Genomic DNA, 21296 nt, shown 5'->3' with positions numbered 1-21296 from the left:
GCCTTTGGTAAGATCTGCATCTGCTGATCCAGAAGATATTTTTATTTTTTTATTTTTAAACCTTTATTGAAAATTAAAAGCTTTAAAATGTAAATACCTCCAAAAACAGTTTTGTGTTAAGGGACAACCCTTTTTGACAGTCCTAACATAACCTTTTTGTTATTCAAATACATTTTTATACATTCCTAATCATTCCTGTATCGATGGGCCTAGGTTTCTAAGCTGCACATTTCATCTTCCTCCTATTTATCCATCGATGCCAGTTTTTTTTCCAAACTGTGTAATATTCTGAGTCTCCCTCGTCCCTTCTTAACCCCAAGGTGAGTTTATCCATCTCTGCGCAATCAAGAAATCTTTGGGATTATCCAAGGTTTCCCTTTTCCAGCATTGTCCGAGCGCTGTTCTCGCTGCTGTCATTATGTGCAAGATTAAATATTTAGAGCCAAGGTGGCGCAGTGGTTAAATGCAGCACTGCAGGCTACTGCTAGATCAGCAGTTCAGCGGTTCAAATCTCACCGGCTCAGGGTTGACTCAGCCTTCCATCCTTCCGAGGTGGGTAAAATGAGGACCCAGATTGTTGGGGGCAAATATGCTGACTCTCTGTAAACCGCTTAGAGAGGGCTGAAAGCCCTATGAAGCGGTATATAAGTCTATTGCTATTGCTATCTCTTTCGGTTACTTTCCCTTCATAATCCCCAGAAGGAACAATTCTGCTTTCAGCTCCATTTGGCTGTTTGTAACAAAAAAAGTGGCCACAGGAAATTACAAAACACCCAGATCCAGAAGATTTTAAATCATCCCTTCCTTAAACTGAGATCATCCGTCTTGTCAGCTTGGAAAGGGATTCCCTGGTAGGGATTCTGGGCTAGGAAACCCTCCCGAGATGGATGGGGGCAATTCGAGCTGCTACTCGGCACTCAAGGATCACGCAGGCCGTGGGGGTCCAGGATCCTAAAGGGGGGTCCTGGGGAAGCCCACCTTGCAACTTCCTTTGCAGACACCCACCCCCCACCCCCACTACAACCTCTGGGTCTTGGAAGGAGCAGGGAGGGGCTGCCTTCTTGCAACCTCTTCTCCTCCCAAACGGACGAAGCTGCAGGGAACTTTCGGGCACCAAGGCAAAGACTCAGAGCACCGATGGCAAACCTTTTCGGCACCAAGTGCCCAAACCGGAACGCATGTGCGTGGACATGTGTGTGTGTGTGGCAGGGTGCCGGAAACCCGAAGACCACTTGCCTAGGGCGTGCATGCTTGTTTTGGGGGCATTTTAGATGTTTTTCAGGCCATTTTCAAGCCATTTTTCAGCCCGAAAACAGCCCGAAAAATGGCTCGTTTTTGACCACTTTTCGGGCAGTTTTCAGTCCGTTTTTCAACGCTTCGGTATCCGCGAAGACCAGCTGGCCAGAGAAAGGTATGAGTGCACCAGAAACCAGAAGAGCAGCTGGCGACGGCGGACGTGCCCAGAGAGAGGGCTCTGTCTGCCACCTCTGGCAACCGTGCCACCGGGTTAACCATCACGGCCTCAGAGGGTGGATCCGGCGTTGAACACAGGCATTGGCGACCCAATCAGGCTCCCTTTGCAGCAGCAAATGGAAAGTTTGGAGGCCCATCCGGGACCTGAGCCCCACCCCAGGCAGGTGAAGGAAGAGTCCGTGGGGTGGATGAGGCTTGGAAAGAGCCGAGGTGGCGCAGTGGTTAAATGCAGCACTGCAGGCTACTTCAGCTGACTGCTATCTGCAGTTCGGCTGTTCTAATCTCACCGGCTCAGGGTTGACTCAGCCTTCCATCCTTCCGAGGTGGGTGAAATGAGGACCCAGACTGTGGGGGTGAATTGCTGACTCTGTAAACCACTTAGAGAGGGCTGAAAGCCCTACGAAGCGGTATATAAAGTCTAACTATTGCTATTGCTATTGTCAGTCTGGAGCTTGGACGGTTAGAAGGGGCCAAGGGTGCAAAACAGGGAAGGCAGTGCTGGCTTTGCAGGTGGGGGCCAGCTCAGTGAACACAACACACACACGCACACACGCACACACGCACACACGATCCTCTTTCTTTGGAAGTGGGCTGCAGCAAGGGAGCCTCCTGGCTGAAGTTCAAAGGACAGTCAGTCCAGGAGAGCCCGCCTTGGCCTTGTGGGATCCTCTGATGTGTCTGAGGCTGGCTCTGCAAGGCTTCATTGTGGCTGCCCAGGGACCCACCCGTGCCCCAAAACGCCCACCTCGAGGGAGGAGTCCTCTCCCCCAAACCGCTCCATCCCCCAGAGCAATTTAGCTTCTGCGGAGCCTCGAGACTTTGCACGTGGCGATGAAGCTGGAGGTGGAAGGGCCCCTGGCTGTGTCAGAGGAAAATCACTTGAGGGGGGGGACGGACTGCAGGTCCCTTTCCCCCCCTAGGAGACAGCAGTGTCTGTCCTCCATGAGGGACGGCAACTTGCAGTGCCCAGAAGAGTGCAAATGAAGAGCCCAGGACTATCTGCATAGGGGCACATCCTGGCTGGGGAGTCAGGGGCGAAAGGCAGGTGACCAGACTTTTTGGGGGGCATTCCAGCATCGCCTCTTCAGACGAGACTTCTTGCCAGCTCTCAAATTTCCACCCCAGTTTGCGTGCAAATTGGCTCCATCATGAACCACCAGGTGGAAATCGCCCCCACTCCACCCGCCCACAGCTGACGCCTGGCCTTTCTCTGCTTGGAGTTTTCACTGGCAAAAATCCCGTAACAGCTCCGTCCATCGCTGGGCGGGAAGAGATGCCACAGCCGGCTTTCCCTGGCAGCAGAGTAGCTGAGAGCTGATTCATCCGGACGGAATGAGCGTTGACATCCCCCACTGGGAGGTCAGGCGGGAATGAGCCTCCGGTGGGTAAATCCGAAAGGAAGAAGGAACAGAGAGGGGGCAAAGTATTTTGTTTTTTATGTTCCCTTTTTCCCCCTTGAATTGTTCGCCGCCCTGAGTCCTCCCGGAGAAGGGCGGCATACAAATAATAATAATAATTTTAAAAAAAGGTGTGCCAGGGTCACAGCCATGGGGAAAGGGTTCCGGTTCTCCTTTGGATGCCCTGGCACCGGGCGCCCCCACTCAGCGTCAACAGAGGAAGGGCGGGCAGATTCTAGGCAGGGCTGAATGGGCGAGGGAGCCCAGGACCCAGAGAAGGACGATTGGCAACAGAAGCACTGGCACTCTGGCAGATCCACTCCCTCCAAGGGAGACTTATTTGGAGAAAGCGTGCCCACGGAGGGCATCAATAGCAATAGCAATAGCAGTTAGACTTATATACCGCTTCATAGGGCTTTCAGCCCTCTCTAAGCGGTTTACAGAGTCAGTATATTGCCCCCAACAATCTGGGTCCTCATTTCACCCACCTCGGAAGGATGGAAGGCTGAGACAACCCTGAGCCGGTGAGATTTGAACCGCCAAACTGCAGATAACAGTCAGCTGAAGTGGCCTGCAGTACTGCACTCTAACCACTGCGCCACCTCAGCTCTTTTTAATATATAGATATAGATATAGATATAGATATAGATATAGATATAGATATAGATATAGATATAGATATAGATATAGATATAGATATAGATATAGATATAGATATATAGATATAGATATAGATATATAGATATATAGATATAGATATAGATATAGATATAGATATAGATAGATATAGATATAGATATAGATATAGATATAGATATAGATATAGATATAGATATAGATATAGATATAGATATAGATATAGATATAGATATAGATATAGATGATATAGAGATAGAGATAGATAGAGATAGAGATAGATAGAGATAGAGATAGAGAGAGAGAGAGAGAGAGAGAGAGAGAGAGAGAGATAGACAGACAGACAGACAGACAGACAGACAGACGGATATAGATAGATAGATAGATAGATAGATAGATAGATAGATAGATAATAGATAGATAGATAGATAGATAGATAGATAGATAGATAGATTGCAATAGCAATAGCAATAGGAGTTAGACTTATATACTGCTTCATAGGGCTTTCAGCCCTCTCTAAGCGGTTTACAGACTCAGCATATCGCCCCCAACAATCTGGTCCTCATTTTACCCACCTTGGAAGGATGGAAGGCTGAGCCAACCCTGAGCTGGTGAGATTAGAACCGCTGAACTGCAGATAGCAGTCAGCTGAAGTGGCCTGCAGTGCTGCACTCTAACCACTGCGCCACCTTGGCATCAAGAGGGGCACAGAGGGCTAAAGGAAGCCGCGGAGGGGGGTCAGAACACTAATAGACTAACTTAGGTGCTTCTGTTTAGGGTGGCACTGTGGAGGGTGGACGTTTCCTTCTTGAATCGCCGTTTCCCATTTCTCTTCTTTACCCTTTTTGTTGGCACCGGCCAAGGGATGTGCCCCACTGAGATAAATGCCTGGAAAATGGTGCCCGCTTGTGGCTGTGCCTCAAGGGGGAAGAAAATGCAAAATGCCAGGGTAAAGCAAATACTTCTTTTTAAATAATGGGTGTTGATTTCTCAGGGAGTCCTCCTCTCCTTTTGCAGTGGCCCTTTTCCCCAAGCTCTCCTCTGCCAATTCCCACACTCTCGGCGGTTCACAGAAAGGGGCACCAGCCCCTGAGATGCTCCGGAGGGGAGGAGGGAGGCCAGCGAGACCCATACGCCCTCTTTACAAAGCGGACTCTGTGCCAGCACTAATGGGGGGGTTTAGGCTGGAGCACATCTGGTTTGAATTGCAGAGCAGGGATAAATCAACAGCAGGAAAGGAAAGAGGAGACAGGAGATGCCATGGAAAAAATGGGGCATGGAGCCCAGTGGGATCCTTGGATTGTCAAGACGCAGCACAGGCTCGCCTCGCAACTGCAACGGCAGTCAGTATTTGGGGCAAAGAGAGTTGGCAGGCAGGCAGGCAGAAGGAGGCTGTTGCTCGGCTTTCCCTGACAGGCAGAGGATCGAATTCCAGGGATTTATGACGGTTAGATTCCCCCCATGCCAGCCTCTTGCCAACTTTGCTTCACCGGAAGGCCATTCCTGCAGGTTTCGGTCCTACAGATGACTAGGTCCTCATTGCCGAGGTGGCGCAGTAGATAGGGTGCAGTACTGCAGGCCACTTTAGCTGAACTGCTAGCTGCAGTTCGGCGGTTCAAATCTCACCGGCTCAGGGTTGACTCAGCCTTCCATCCTTCCGAGGTGGGTAAAATGAGGACCCGGATTGTTGTTGGGGGCGATATGCTGACTCTGTAAACCGCTTAAGAGGGCTGAAAGCCCTATGAAGCGGTATATAAGTCTAACTGCTATTGCTATCTATCTATCTATCTATCTATCTATCTATCTATCTATCTCTCTATCTATCTATCTATCTATCTCTATATCTCTTTCTGTCTGTCTGTCTATCTATATATCTATCTATCTATTGGATTGTTGGGGGCGATATGCTGACTCTGTAAACCGCTTAGAGAGGCTGAAAGCCCTATGAAGCAGAATATAAGTCTAACTGCTATTGCTATCTATCTATCTATCTATCTATCTATCTATCTATCTATCTATCTATCTATCTATCTATCTATCTATCTATCTATCTATCTATCTATCTCTATATCTCTTTCTGTCTGTCTGTCTATCTATCTATCTATCTATCTATTGGATTGTTGGGGGCGACATGCTGACTCTGTAAACCGCTTAGAGAGGGCTGAAAGCCCTATGAAGCAGAATATAAGTCTAACTGCTATTGCTATCTATCTATCTATCTATCTATCTATCTATCTATCTATCTATCTATCTATCTATCTATCTATCTCTATATCTCTTTCTGTCTGTCTGTCTATCTATCTATCTATCTATCTATTGGATTGTTGGGGCGACATGCTGACTCTGTAAACCGCTTAGAGAGGGCTGAAGCCCTATGAAGCGTATACAAGTCTAACTGCTATTGCTATTGCTATTGCATTCAGCCCAGTGTCCAACGTGCACCTAATCTGATGCACAATAGATGCGTTTTTGTGTGCATCCACATCTATAGATGCATCTGGCTGTGTGTTTAAAATATATTAACATCTGCAATATGAATAAATAGGATATAAATAGGGATTGAGAGACCAATCAAAGTGATGCTGGACTTTTGGCTGTGTCTGATGGTCTTCCTGTATTGGGCCGCCCTCTAGTGGCAACAAGGAGCGTTGCTATTTACTGTATTGTTGGTCCAAGGAAGCTTTGTGTGTTCTTCAAAAGCTTCTCCCAAAATGTTAGTAGTCGAGGAGGGATCACAACCCTCAGGAGGAGCATTTTCAGTCTGGGAAGCCACAGCCTGGTGATGCAAAATCTGAGCAACCCATCTGGGAACCTTTCCGTGCTTACAAAATATATATTTACCTTGTCCTTTAAAAAAAAAAAGGGAATATATTTAAAAATCCAGACGTGGATGAGATACATGGCATTTCTAACAAGTTTGCAAGGGAAGGGTTATGCCCAGGACAGAGGCAAGGCAAAGAAGAGAATTGCACAATAAAAGATTTGCCTGTAAAAACCTCTGAGCATTTCTCAATCCAAGCCAAAAACCTTCCAATCTCTGATGGCACAACAGGAAAAAAAAAAAAACATTTGCAATACGACCTTCTGGGGTCGGTCAGCACAGATGAATATTCCAGTTTTGCAGGATTCTATTCCAAACCAACAACTCATCAGGAGCCAAAAGTCCTTTTCTTCATCAAATCTAATCCGGAGTTTTAAAAGCTGACCGAAAAGGGTGGCTCCAGAAAGCCTAATTGCAGGAAGCAATTATCAATTGAATAAATAAATAAAATTAAGGCCAAGATCTGGATGGCCAGGAAAAAGCCTTGCAGGCCAAAAGCTACAGAAAGAGGAGAGGAATACAGAGAGTTCTTGACTTACAATCCAAAATGCATGTTGCTGGGTGAGAAATTTGTTAAGTGAATTTTGCCCCGTTTTACGACTTTTCTTGCCACATTCAGTGAATCACTGCAGTTGTAAAGTTAGAAACACAGTTGTTAAGTGAATCCAGATTCCCCATTGATTTTGCTTGCCAGAATGTCAGAAAAAGGGAACCAGGTGACCCCAGGACTCTGCCACGATCCTCCCTCCCTCCTTTCCTTCCCTTCCTTCCTCCCTTCCTTCTTTCCTCCCTCCCTTCCCTCCCCTTCCTTCCACCCTTCCTCCCTCTCTTCCTCCCTCCCTACTTTCCTTCTTTCCTCCCTCCCTTCCCTCTCCTTCCTTCTACCCTTCCTCCCTCCCTCCCTTCTTTCCTCCCTTCTTTCCTCCCTCCCTCCCCTCCCCTTCCTTCCATCCCTCCCTCCCTTCCTTCTTTCCTCCCTTCCTTCTTTCCTCTCTCCCTTCCCTCTTCTTCCCTCCACCCTTCCTCCCTCTCTTCCTCCCTCCCTCCCTTCTTTCTTTCCTTCCTCCCTACCCTCTCTTTCCTTCTTTCCTCCATTTCACCCTCCCTCCCTCCCTTCTTTCCTTCCTTCCTCCCTCCCTCCCTCCCTTCCTAGCTTCCTTCCTCCCTTCCTTCTTTCCTCCCTCCCTTCCCTCCCCTTCCTTCCACCCTTCCTCCCTCTCTTCCTCCCTCCCTCCCTACTTTCCTTCTTTCCTCCCTCCCTTCCCTCTCCTTCCTTCTACCCTTCCTCCCTCCCTCCCTCCCTTCTTTCCTCCCTTCTTTCCTCCCTCCCTCCCTCCCCTCCCCTTCCTTCCATCCCTCCCTCCCTTCCTTCTTTCCTCCCTTCCTTCTTTCCTCTCTCCCTTCCCTCTTCTTCCCTCCACCCTTCCTCCCTCCCTTCTTTTCTTCCTCCCTCCCTTCCTTCTTTCCTCCCTCCCTTCCCTCTCCTTCCCTCCACCCTTCCTCCCTCTCTTCCTCCCTCCCTCCCTTCTTTCTTTCCTTCCTCCCTACCCTCTCTTTCCTTCTTTCCTCCATTTCACCCTCCCTCCCTCCCTCCCTCCTTTCTTTCCTTCCTTCCTCCCTCCCTCCCTCCCTTCCTAGCTTCCTTCCTCCCTTCCTTGGGAGTGGGGATGGGACTCTTTTGAAAGCTGCAGTTTTCTCTCTCCCTGAAAGCAGCTTCTGCCCCTCTGGGCATCTGGCAGAATCCAGACCCTGCCTTAACCGCAGCAGCCGAGACCTTCCTGGGGGGAGGGGAGGGGGGGCCTCTGCGAAGGCCGTTTCCGTCCCAGGTTTGCATCAGAGGCAGGCCTGGCCCCGCGTGAGTCATCTCCAAGGGCCCAACGAGATCCTTTTCCTCTCGGGCTGATGTTGCAAGATTCCCAGCAGAAAGGCATCTTGAAAAAGGAACAAGGACCTGCGAGCTTTCTTTAGAAAATCTGCCCATCTCTAACGCTAAAAGGTTCGGCCATTGCTGTGAACTCAGGGGCCTGTTGACGTCAATGCTCGCTCTCCCACACAGAGGAGGAACCTCTAGAGCAGTGGTTCCCAAACTTGGCAACTTTTAAGACTTGTGGACTTCAATTCCCAGAATTCTCCAGCCAGCAGAGCTCTGCTGGCTGGAGAATTCTGGGAGTTGAAGTCCACAAGTCTTAAAAGTTGCCAAGTTTGGGAACCACTGCTCTAGAGAGCTTCTTCAGAACCTGCAGTTTCCTTTATCTGCAATGAAGGGAAACTAATCCTGTTCGTTTAGGCACCCATTTTCCGCTCTGTTTTAGTGAGAAGTCCACAAGACAACCCATCTGCGATTTTGGCGACATTTTATTTCCGTCTTTTTCTGAATGTTCTCACTTAATTCATACTGTTTTTACAAGTCCTTCTTCTCTTTGCCTACGATGGTCTCCAATGTGTTTAATTGATCATCACTACTAGCACAGTTAAAAGTTTTTTAAAAAAACGCATCTCAAATTGAGGAACCAGCTAGTGAAAAACGAAGGACTTTTCTGTAAAACAAGTCCTACTAAATGCCAAAAAAAAAAAAAAGAGTTTGTGGCAAGCAGGTGGTGCCCATCGGAGAGTCTGGGGGATGAGGAAGAGAAATCAAAACTATGAAGCAGGAACAGGAAACGAGGAGAAAGTGGAGGGTGGGTGAGGAGGGGCTGAGCAGTTTGTCAGGGGACGATGGAATCGGAGTCCATGGGATGGGCCTTCCCTGCAGCCTGAGTTGGTGTGGTTAGACCAGGAGTCGGCAACCTTAAACACGCAAAGATCCACAAAGGTCTTAACCGGAAGCCCCCCGTTCAATTCTGGAGCCAACCGGAAGTCCGGTTCCCCCACCATAGAGTCTCCTCCTAGCACGGCGTCCTTTCCCCCCTACCTGTCCTAACCGAAAGCCCTATCAATGGTGGAGCTGACCGGAAGTCCGGTTCCCCCACCATAGAGTCTCCTCCTAGCCCGGCGTCCTTTTCCCCCTACCTGTCCTAACCGAAAGCCCTATCAATGGTGGAGCCGACCGGAAATCCGGTTCCCCCACCATAGAGTCTCCTCCTAGCACGGCGTCCTTTTCCCCCTGCCTGTCCTAACCGAAAGCCCTATCAATGGTGGAGCCGACCAGCGACAGGGAGCCGCAGCAGAGGGATGAAAGAGCCACATGCGGCTCCAGAGCCACAGGTTGCTGCCCCCTGGGTTAGACAAATACTTGAGGTGGGATAAGATGGTTTCCTCACTAATGGAGATAAGAATGAAACAGCAACGGGGAAGAAAAGAGGAGGGGAGAAACATTCCCTTCATGTTTTGTTGCAAAACTGGAAGAGAGAAGAGAACATTTAAATTGAGGTGAGAGCAAAATCCAAGCCAGCCCACAAGGAGCCCGGAATAGGGAAACGGGACTTTATCGTTTCTGAACCTCCCCCAAGAGGACCCGGGATGAGCCCAGAATATGATGTTTTCTGCAATGGCCGATTGGTTCCAGGGATGCTACGACCACTGTTGCATTTCAAAACGTTTAATCATTTTTAAAGGTGGATTGCTTAAGACGCCCCCCCCTCCAGTCAACCCAATTTCAAACACAACCCCCATCTCAAAAACACTCTAGAAATCTTAGTTCTGTCGTGAAATGCAAAAAAAGCAGAAATGTTTAGACATGTTCTGAGATTTCATGGTTCAGTTATTACTTTCTAGACATGATGGTTTCAAAAAAGGAAATGAAATGGCAGAGGCCTCGCTGAGTAAGATCTGCAGAGCCTGGGGAAGCACGGAGGATCTCAGCCTTGAGTTCCCGGGAGGAAACTAAGTAAAAATCTAACTAAAAACAAAATAAGTTACACATTTCAGAAGGGCCCCTTTCCAGACACCTGATCTGCAGGTTGCTAAACCTTGTTTTCAACAAACCACAATAGTTCTCCAAGAAACAACAGTTTGAAGAGCAGAAACGTTGGGTTTCTGTAGCAAATGGATGAGTCAGTTCAAGGGCCCCACCCAGATGAAAAGATAAGGACGTACCACAGATATAGTTCAGGTGACAGTCTTGGAGAAGACCAAGAGACTCTAAGGACGTGAGCCAAAGTTGTCTTTAGCACCAAGAAAGCGCACTATTAATGCTCTGGCAGGAAGCTGTTCAGAGTTAAGTTGTCCGCGTCCGTCTCAGATGCGGTCTCCCCGAGAAGATGTACCCGCTTCACTTTGGGCCTCCTCCTCCTCTCCTCTTCCTCCTCCTCCTCCTTTTCGGCAGATAGCAGGGACGAGATACACACCATCTCGGTGTGGTTGGCCTGGCCCAGTCGGTAGGATCTCTTCTGACGCCACAGCATGATGGCCAGGACGCCGGAGCACACAATGAAGATGGCGGCCACCAAAGCCAACAGAAGGATGGCCAGCAAACACTTTCCAATCAGAAGGCTGGCGTCGTCGGCGAGGGGAGGCGTCCCTTGGGTGGTGGCTGAGGAACCTGATGTGGTAAGATGCAATCGTTGTCTTGGGGACCTTGTTGAAAAAGCCAAGGAGGTCGACTCCATTTCATCCAGCCAGCCGTAATTCTGTGTTTTATGGGGCTCGGACGTACCTGTGACAAGGAAAGTTTTTTTTGCCCTTGGATTTAGGCCTGACCTACCTGAGTCCAAGCTGGGCTTCTGGGTGGCCGTGGAAAACTCCGTGTCCTCCACCAAAGTCTGAGATGTGGACGAGATTTCATCCAGGTGTTGTGGCATTGCAGATGTAGCTGCTGTGAGAGGAAGTTTCATTTTCGACTTTGTGCCTGGCCTAGGTGTCTGCGGGATGAGCTTCTGGATAGCGGTGGAAAACCTCGAATCATCCATCAGATCCTGAGAGGACACAGTAGACAGGTCGTCCGAGAAGGCCAAAGTGGGTGTGACCTTTTTCAACGAAGAACGGAAGAGGCCTTCCTGTCCTTTGGAGGAAGGCCCAGAAGTCTCAAGTTTTTTCTCCAATGTCGGGGTGGAAACAGGCTCCTGAGAGGGTTTGGAGGTGACTTCAACCAGCCATGACCACACCGTGGTCGTTTTCGGGGGAAGACTTTCGGAAGGTTTGCTTTTTGCCAGCACGTTTTTTGGAGAACCTTTGGATGCAATTTTGGTCACGATCTCCGTGGGGAAGGAGGTGGCCTCTTCCCTGAGAGGCTCCGTGGAGAGGCCTGGAGCTGTTGGAAGGGCAGGAGGCTCCTTGGCGTGCTTCTTCTCTGGATCCCGTCTTCCTTGATGGGGCAACGGAGAGGATCCGTTACTTCCCTCAGCTGCTGTTTTCAACTTTGAATCATCCACGTTGGCGGGAGTCACCACGTTCTTCGTGCCGGTGCCATCTTGGATACTCTTGAAATCACCGGACAGGAGGAAGCTTGAGAGAATCACGGCCACGAAGGTCCACCAGGAAGCCATGTTGCCTGATGCGGAGTGGGAGAGAAAGACGCAGGTCATCAGGTGTCCACGCAAATAATCAACCTCTATTTCTTTCCTTCACGAAAGCCTCTCTAGCCCAGCTAAGACACCATGGAAGAAGGGGGCTCGACCCCCAATGTATCTAGGGTAGGAAAAAGTCTTTTATCGAAATGGGCCCTGGTGAAACCTTAAAGGAGGCCAGAGAAGTGAGTGCTTGGGCTCTACCTTCCCCCATGTTTCAAGATCCTCATTTACGAGAGCAGCTTTTCTTGCTTGGCTCAAGAGAGATGCTCACCAGAGAGAAGGATCAGTCATATCAATAGTTACATTAAACCCCCACGGGGATGTTTTGTGGCAGCCTTGTACATGGATGACGGACGGAACACGTAAGGGAGCCTCAACAGACAGCTCAGGATCTCAACTTTCTGGAGCGGGACTGACTCAAAGTTTCCTACGAGCTTACCACAAGTTGCAATCCAGCCTTGCAATCTTTTCAGAGATGTGGTTGTGCCCATTTTCTGACTTCCGTGGTGCCCCACAGCACCCAAAAAGCGAGCAAATGGCTGCCACCAATTGGGATCTTCAGAACTTTTAAGTTGTATCTCAAAGCATCAAGCTCTTTGCATAGATTCACGCACAGCGAAGTTGGCTTGCTTATCTTCACAAAGTCAGAGGGCCCAGAGCAACTTTCAACCAGCCCCATCTCTGGGAATGAAGTTCTGGATCAGACCTTCAGCAAACCCTGTTTGCCTCCAGGAGCCTAATCCTCACCAGAACCTGAGGCTGCTTCTACTCCCCATCATCCACCGCTAACTACAATGTCCTACTCTTGAGGGGCTCCCCCTTAGCGAGACAGCTCAGCTACCCCCCCCCAAAGGAAACGTCGCCAGGAACGTAAAGAGCCGCTTGGTTCAACTGCAGGAGAAGACCTCAGGAACCACTCTTAGCACGGGATCTTCTAGCAGCCCGGTTCTCCTAGCCCAACTCCAAGAAAGAGATGCCAAGAGATTCCACTCTGGCTTAAGCCCGGCTTACCTGCTCCGAGAGAAAACAGGAACCCTGTGTCAGAGCAGCATGAGAATGCGAAATCAGAAGCAGCAGTTTGGAGGACACATGATGCAGCTTCCTTTGTGGGGGAGAGGAAGGAGGCCGTGCGTATGGGTGGCAGAAGAAGAGCTGTGGTTAGGAGCCTTCGCACCGGATCAGGGCTTAGGAGGGGAGGCGGTTCTGGGGTTGATTTCTCTGCGTTGAGGAGGTGCACTACCAGCTGACGTTCGGTGGGAAGTATCTGGATGGCGACACCTCTCTTCACAGAGGTCGAGGCTCAGCCCAAGGCAGCCTAAGGCCAGATGCCTGCTTGAGGCCTCCAAGGGCCACCACCCTGCAGTGTCCAATTGGTCAGAATAAACCTGGACGTTTCTGTGTTCTGTTCCAGTGGCCGAGATATCATAGCCAGTCTTGGCTGTAAGGAGAGACACTCGGCTGGGTAAGACACCAAGGGTCTCAGGGTGAGGGGCAAAGCCGTGGGGATACTCCAGGTATTTGGTAGGTGCAAGTAGGGCAAGCATCAGCTTTACACACAGAAGGGCTGTGAAATTGGCCTGCAACTCCTTCAGCCGTGCCGGCCTTGCGAACCGCTGCAGAACTCCTGAGTTGGGAGAGGAGGGTTGGGATTTCTTGCCACTCCTGGAAGGGAGACAGATGCGTCACCCACCAAGTATCACTTCATACAAAGGAGGCTCAGGTGTGCATTTTTTGCAGGACCCATTTCTTTTGCCTTGACAGGTGAGGAAGTCTCACCTCGGCCAGTTTTCCTGGAAAGTAAGCCCACCGAGTTCCTATGCCTCTTCCAGGAGGACAGAATGAGATCTTCTTCCAAAAGGGTCTCCACACCGGCTCTCTGCCAATTCTTCCCCTGCTCTCTTTGCAGCGTGTTCTGTCGCCGACACCACTTCGCTCAAAAAGACCACAAGGTCATACCTCTGGCTCTCCCGTGACCCGACAAAAGCGCGAACGTCATAAGCGCGCCGACAACACCGCGGCGCTAAAACCGCGATGTCAAAAGCGTGCCGACAACAGCGCGCCGACAGAAGCGCGATTTAATTTAAGGTAAGATTTACGGTTAGGTTTAGGGTTAGGTTTAGGGTTACGTTACAGCGCGCTTCTGTCGGCGCGCTTTTGTCGGCGCGCTTTAGGGCTAATTCGTCGCTCATTCGTCGCGCGGTTTTGTCACCGCGCTTTAGACACCGCGGTTTAGTCAGGCGCGCTTTTGTTGTGCGCGCATTTGTGGTGGAACCGGCTCTCCTACCTACCTGAGCCCTTTTAGCAATCCCGTTTTTTTTCAAAATTTGATTTACGAATGTCTGCAGGAACATAGGGGGATTCCCCTCTCCCACAAAGTGTGGAAAATGAGTTGCAATCACACCTTCTACGTGTTCGGTTCAGGACAAATTTGGGGTGCTGATACAGCCCTCGTGCAGGCTGTCCCCCCCCCCCCCCACAGCCCTGGATCTTCTCCAGGTTAAGTGCTCTGCACTCCCAAACGAGTGAAAAACCACCATCACCACCATCTCTTTCCTCGCCCAGGCGTCTTGCCGTCGGCCCTTGGCGCCTCAAATCTGGCTGCACTGCCTGCACCCTCTTGGTCGGATTTTTCCGACCTCGGAGAACCTTTCCCCACAGCCATCGTCCCCACATCCTCCAGGCTCAGGAAGTGGTTCAAGGAATGGGAGCTCCAACCAACTCAAGCTGAAGGGGCGAGCTGGTTTCATGCAGGGCGGGAGGCCAACAAGAGACCCAGCTGGATCGATTTGACCCACGTTGGCCCGACTTACTCAAAAGGATGACGAACACAGCATCACCCTCCGGAGACTTTGGTGTCGCAGTGGAGTCTTAACAGGGTGTCCTCAAGCTTGTCCTTCTTGAGATACGGAAAGCCGATCTTGGCCCCTTTTGCCCAAATTGCTGTCTTCATCTTTGGCCAAAGTCAACTCTTCACCAACGCATAAGCCCACCCTGGAACTAGGCCTCCACCTGCCAGCTCTGAACACCTTTTGATGGCTTGAGTTATATTGGCCTGGCGAACCAACCGGTCACCCCCATGACTCCCAGTAGCCTCTTTCAGAGCAAGCTGGTGGCAGAACTCAAGTAGGGTCAACTGGGCATCTTCACACAAGCAAGCAAACGAAGAGAGCAGCTGGTTGGGTGTGGATTTGGTAATTCCTTTTAATTGTTTGAAATTGGAGGCAAGTATTTGGACATGACACAATGATGGGGGGGTGGGGGGTCTTCTACCAGCACATCCCCTCGGGGACCCCGGCTGGCCACGTTCCAGGGAGCAAGAAGCTGCGGGCTCAGCATCCTGTGAAATGAAACATGAATGGCACCGGAAGCTTCCGAGGGACCTCCATCCACGCTGCTCGTGGGGAAGGGCAAGAATCACACCAGGGAAACTTAACACTGTGGCGGCAGAAGGTTGGTTTTGAAAAGAGGAGGATCTCGCTGCTTCCGTCTCCCATAGGGATATGCAACTATGCCCCCATTGTGGCCGGTGGACTGGCCGACTCAGGGATTCTGGGAGTTGAAGTCCACAGCTTGTAAAGAGGCCATAATTGCCCCCCTCCCTGGCCTCCAACCTTCTACGGACGTTAAACACAAAACATGCCCACGGGTGAAGCTGATCCCACGTACATAATGGCTTTCCCCATCTTCTTGGCTACCCAGAATTCTGTGGCGTCAGCTGGGAATCTTGGGAGCGGCAGAGCGGATGATGCCAAGTTGGAAAAACATATATAGTTTGGTAGTATAAATAACGGGAGTTAGGGAAATAAAGGACAGTAGGGAAGTCAGGATGGAGAGGAGAAAGGAGAGGAACAGGAAAGGCAGAAGAAGGGGGGAAGGATAAAGAGGAGGAAGAGAAAGAAGAGAAGGGAAAGAAAGTGGGAAGAAAGAAGGAGAGAAGAAAGAGAAGAAACTGGGGGAGGAAGGAGGGAGGGAAGAGGAGAGGGTAGTAAAGAGGGAAAGAGGGAGGGAAAGAAAGAGAGAAGGAGAGTTGAAAGGAAGGAAGGAAGGAGGGAGGAAAGGAGGGAGATTAAGAGAAAAGAAAGGAGGGAAAGAGGAAGGGAAGGAGGGAAGGTATGTGTGAAGGAGGGGGGGATCGAGGGAGGGAAAGGAGGGGGAAGGAAAGGGGGAAAGGAGAAAAGAAAGGAGGGAAGGCAGGGGAGAAGGAAGTAAGGGGGGAGGGAAGAAAAGGGTATGGAAAAGAAAGAAATGAGGGAAGAGAAGAGGGAGGGAAGGAATAAGATACCTAACCTTTGATGTTTATATGATTTGATAGTATGGGAATATCTCGAAATGTAGTTGTATTGTTTTTTACAAGTTATGGATGTTGTATTTTCGTTTTACCAATAAAATCTTATTTAAAAAATAAAATAAAATAACGGGAGTGAGGGTGGGTGGGATGCAAATCGCCCTTCCCTCTTTTGAAAACTCTTCACCCACCTCCAGCACAAGGGAACCAGGTCCCCCCCCCCACAAACACAAAATCCACCCCCCACCAACGTTCGCTAACTTTCCCACTCCTTCGTATCATCTTTCTACAACTATCTTATCTCGTTGGGACCGTGGCCTCCAGCTCATTTCCTGCACAATTTCCTTATCTATCCACATGACTTCTCTTCCCACACGGGACGGACGGACGGACGCATCGCCAAGTTTGCCTTCTAAGCTTTTTTTGGGGGGGAGAGGGGTTTTACGGCCGTCTTAGGGACCCTAACCCAAGACAGTGGAGGAGAAAGGAAGCTCTCCCCGTTGGGACTTTAACCCTGCCATGAAGCCAGGTGTGTGTGTGTGTGTGTGTGTGTGAGTGAGAGAGAGAGAGAGACAGACAGACAGAGAGAGAGACAGAGAGAGACAGAGAGAGAGACAGACAGAGAGAGACAGACAGAGAGAGAGACAGAGAGACACAGAGAGAGAGACAGAGAGAGAGAGAGAGAGAGAGCAGGCAGGCAGGCAGACCGACCGAGACAGAGAAGAGAGAGAACATGGTAGGCACATCATGCTCGGAGCAAAGAGTTTGAGCCACTGGTAACTCTTTGAAGGCTCAGGTTACCAGTGGCTCAAAGGAGTTTGAGCCACTGGTAACTCTTTGAAGGCTCAGGTTACCAGTGGCTCAAAGGAGTTTGAGCCACTGGTAACTCTTTGAAGGCTCAGGAGGAATCACGGCTGACCAAAAGCCACAGGTTTTTTAAAAAAATATTCATCCACAAATTAGCCTTTAAAGTGCCCAAATCTCTCTGCAGCCATCCCCAGGCTCAAAGCTGTATGAGGGGCTTCCAGTGCCCACGAGGGTCTTTCCTGAAAGGTCTCTTGGCTTTTGACAGCGTCCCATTCCCAGAACCCCTCTGGCGTTTCGCCTTTGGGATCCATCCTCTGGCACCCCCCCCCCCAAGGCTGCCATCTTTCCCCCTTCCCAGCTACCCGTACCCAGCACCGTGGCACGTGGCTCCCACCCTGTGGGGAGCGCCGAGGAGCCGCTTCTGAGCAAGACCAGGAGCTTCAAGAAGGCAGAGTTCTGTGTGGCGTGTTTGGCAAGAGGAAGGAAGGAAGGAAGGAAGGAAGGAAGGAAGGAAGGAAGGAAGGAAGGAAGGAAGGAAGGAAGGAAGGAAGCAGTATATAAGTCTGTGAAGCAGTATATGTCTAAGTGGGAAGGAAGGAAGGAAGGAAGGAAGGAAGGAAGGAAGGAAGGAAGGAAGGAAGGCAAGAAACACTGTGAAGCGGTATATAAGTCTAAGGGCTAAGTGGGAAGGAAAGGAAGGAAGGAAGGAAGGAAGGAAGGAAGCAAGCAAGCAAGCAAGCAAGCAAGCAAGCAAGCAAGCAGTATATAAGTCTGTGAAGCAGTATATGTCTAAGTGGGAAGGAAGGAAGGAAGGAAGGAAGGAAGGAAGGAAGGAAGGAAGGAAGGCAAGAAACACTGTGAAGTGGTATATAAGTCTAAGGGCTAAGTGGGAAGGAAGGAAGGAAGGAAGGAAGGAAGGAAGGAAGGAAGGAAGGAAGGAAGGAAGGCAAGAAACACTGTGAAGTGGTATATAAGTCTAAGGGCTAAGTGGGAAGGAAGGAAGGAAGGAAGGAAGGAAGGAAGGAAGGAAGGAAGGAAGGAAGGAAGGAAGGAAGGCAAGAAACACTGTGAAGTGGTATATAAGTCTAAGGGCTAAGTGGGAAGGAAGGAAGGAAGGAAGGAAGGAAGGAAGGAAGGAAGGAAGGAAGAAGGCATTTCACCCTTCTATTTAGAGATGTATTTTTGCGTTCTGAAGAAGGAAGCAGCTGGGGAACCCTTTTACCTGATGGAAAAGTCACCCTCAGTTGCAGCCGCTACCTCTAAACATCCTGGTGCCCCCCCAGATTCCATCAAAGGGGCTGGTGAAGTCCGGAGCCCCTTTGAGGGGGAGGGGAAAATCCCCTGCAGAGCGGCAGCTTGAATGGGAAGGTCCACCAGAGACCACCAGAAGGAACGGAGAGGCCCCCCCACGTCCGCACCCAGCAAGGAAGCTGCGAAAGCCACCGGAAGCCCCCCCTCCCCTGTCACTCAACTGGGAAGTCCTGTGGCAGAGCGGGACACACTCCAGGCTTCCATTCCCAAGGCTGCCCACGGCTGGAAGTCTTAGTTGCCCCAATGCCCCGGGGCTCATGCCTGCCTCGTGGGAGCACTTGAGGCCATTTGGATGCTCTCTAGCAGCTGAAGGGCCTCTTGCCACCAGGATGGGGGACGTTGAGGGTTTGGAGGTCAGCCCGAGCTTGGAGCAGAGGGAGGGAGGGGAGGGAGGGAGGGAGGGAGGGAGGGAGGGAGGGAGGGAAGGAAGTTGGGAAGGAAGTTGGGATGGAGGCATGGAGGGAGGGATGGAAGGAAGTTGGGAAGGAGGGGAGGGAGGGAGGGAAGGAAGTTGGGAAGGAGGGGAGGAGAGGGAGGTGCGCATAAATAACTTCAAAGAGCTTCCCAACAGCTTGCAAAATTTAGTGCATTTGTCCTTAAATGTCCAAATTCATCATATATTTTTTTATAACCTTGTAACACCTGGATGATAAATAGAACAAACATCTGCAGGGAACATGGACCCAGAAATCAGCAAATCACAACATGCCGAAGTTTGACACAATGATTAAGATTAAACCAAAGCTCAACCCATGTTGGAATAAAGGCTTCCCCAGATTTGAGAGAGGAAGGCTCTGGGGAAAGTGGGGGTGGGTGGGTGGGTGGGTGGGTTTCAGTCCCTTGAAATGGCAGCGGGCGGGAAAGCAAGGCTGCCTCCCCTCCCCCTCCTCAAATCCAGGCAGATTTCAGGGGAACCAGAAATCGGAAAGATTAAAAGGGGCCCTTTTTGACCTGGAGGGGGGGTGGGGGGCGCACCAGTTGCTCCAAAGTAAACAGGCCTACACAATTTGTTTGTTGCTCAGATGGCACAAGTACACAGCGTCCTTTTAGATTAAAAACACAAAATACTGCTAGAGAGGAAGAAATAAAAATCAAAGGATTAAAAAAAAAGTTTTGGATTTTGGCAACTTGAAAGTAAAAACAAAAAAACAAATGTGTGTGTGTGTGTGTGTTTAAATGAAGAAATTTTGGTCCCCGATTCTAGGAAGTCCGGCAGGGATCCTGGCGTCTTACGGATCCCGTGGAATGGATGACCCTCCGACCGATGGAGACGAGCGCGAGGAAGGGAGGCGGCAGTGTCTGTTCTGGAATGGCCGCAAAGACGTCGGGACACGAGATGGGGCTGCTGGATGGAAAAAGGCTCGGCTGCCCGGCCGTGAAGGGGCTGGCCTCGCCGGCTGTGCCCCGTTCCCTGTCCGCAGCCCTGCAGGCGGCTCACAGTCCGAATCCTGCTTCCTTCCTCCTCCCCTGCCGTAGACACCCCCTCCCCCTCCCCCCCCCGGCTGGCTCTCAGAAGGACATCTTCGCCACCTGCTGTTCTAGTTTGGAAATGCGCTCCTCCTGATGCGCGAGTGTCTCTTTGAGAGATCGGACCTCTTCAAGATTTCTTCCAATTTGGCTTCGTTTTGCTGCGACAGGAGAGAAAGAGGCAAAGGGTCGGTCCTGGAGTGGGGACCGGGGAAGAACCCCAGGATGGGGAGGGGGAGGATAAGGGAAGCCCCCAAACCCAGCTTGGCTACGAGGCCGACAGAAAAAGGATGGATTTGGGCCAGAGACGGTGCTGAAGCAGAACGGTTCGCCCTGGTGCAGAAGGATGGGCTGTTTACTCACAGGGTTTGAGGTGTCCGTCGCTTTCTTTGGGGTGCTGATGAGATCACTCTTCTTGTTGGCAGCCGGCTTGTTGTCCAGGATGTTCTTCCTGACCACCTTGAGGTCCCGGTTCTTCCCCGGGATGTATCCGTGTTTCAGGGAGATGAGGAGGGGGTCGGCGTTCTTCCCCTCAAACCACTCCTCGGCTTCCAGGGCGGCTTCGGGCCCAGCCGTGTCTGGATAGAGGTCATCCTGAAACAGGTCAGACTGGGGAAGGAGGAGAAGAGGAAGAGGAGGAGGAGGAGTCAAAGCGACCAGGCGTCAGTCCGGTCAGTTGCTCTGCCTCGGAGAACTTGGCCGAATCTCTCAAGCCTAGAAGAACCTTTTGGAGGGGGGGGCTCACCTTCCGGGGGACGGTCATGATGATCGCTCACAACTTCCTCTCGTGAAGTTTGAAGAACCTGGGAAAGAGATTGAGAGGACCAAGCCACCATTTCAGAGGATGGATTCAGAGAAGTATGCCCCTCCCTCTGGAGAGGGAGGGGCATCCTTCGCCCTCTTTCCCTCTCCCCCTCCCCAGTCATCAGGCCGAGAATCCAAGCCCAGCAACGGAGGTCCCGCCATCCTAAATCCGGGCAGATTTTTCGTCTCAAGATGTTGTGGCCTACCAGCGGCCAGCAGAGCTGGCAGCAGATACAGAGAGTGAGGAGGGTTGGGGAGGAACCTGGGCCAGTCCTGGAGTCTGGGGAAGGCTCTGAGGAGGGCTCTGGGTCGGAGGCAGAGAGGGGGCCAGGGCCGTCTGACAGTTATGTGCTGCCTTTGGAGTCAGACATCAGTGGTGCAGAAGAACAGCTGGAGCCTGTTCCCAGTGTGCGCATGGGCAAAGTTGCCAGATGAAGAGAACAGCTAAAGAACAGGGGTCGACTTGGGAGTAAGGCCACAGGTGGACGGTGAATGGCCCCTCCCAGAGGGAATAAAAGAGGAGCGACAGGGGAGTGGAGTTTGCAGGAGACCATTAGTTCACTTCATTGGTTCGTGACTCTCCGAGGCTCCTTGCCAAGTTCTGCAGATCTCGGCCTGGCAGCTCTTCAAGCCAGATAAGGCCTGTGACCATAAATCCTCCCCTGAAAGACTTTGCTGGACATGAATGAGCAGAATTAATTAATAAAAGGGGTTTTGTCGGGACAAGGAGTTCGCTTCGGGCTCTTGGGAATCCTCGGTCAGAACACGAGAGAGCTTGGCTGTGTAGGATCGCACTTCAGGGTTGGAGGTTTTCAGAAGGCTCATGAGACACACACAAACACACACAC

At 50.8% G+C, this 21296-nt stretch overlaps 2 protein-coding genes across 2 annotated transcripts in view; both read right to left on the bottom strand.

Annotated features, from left to right (window-relative positions):
- Positions 1–9989: 9989 nt before the first annotated feature.
- Positions 9990–11755, bottom strand: SELPLG (selectin P ligand). Its single transcript, XM_014072120.2, has one exon. It carries the CDS (start codon positions 11748–11750, stop codon positions 10455–10457), a length of 1296 nt encoding a protein of 431 aa, XP_013927595.2. The 5' UTR covers positions 11751–11755; the 3' UTR covers positions 9990–10454.
- Positions 11756–19124: 7369 nt separating this feature from the next.
- The window catches only part of LOC106553589 (coronin-1C), a gene marked incomplete at its 5' end in the record, with an annotated part of 6216 nt that continues 4044 nt past the window's right edge, over positions 19125–21296 (bottom strand). Inside the window, 4 exon segments of the mRNA XM_087703222.1 lie at positions 19125–19775; positions 19778–19805; positions 20008–20253; positions 20390–20447. Coding sequence (XP_087559348.1) covers positions 19687–19775; positions 19778–19805; positions 20008–20253; positions 20390–20447 — 421 coding nt within the window.

Source organism: Thamnophis sirtalis, unplaced genomic scaffold, assembly GCF_051295495.1.
Source record: "Thamnophis sirtalis isolate CommonGarterSnake01/CBP01778 unplaced genomic scaffold, rThaSir2_p1.2 scaffold_101, whole genome shotgun sequence".
Taxonomy (NCBI): domain Eukaryota; kingdom Metazoa; phylum Chordata; class Lepidosauria; order Squamata; family Natricidae; genus Thamnophis; species Thamnophis sirtalis.
The sequence above is the reverse complement of the archived record's forward strand: the minus strand, read 5'-3'. Positions and strand labels throughout refer to the sequence as shown.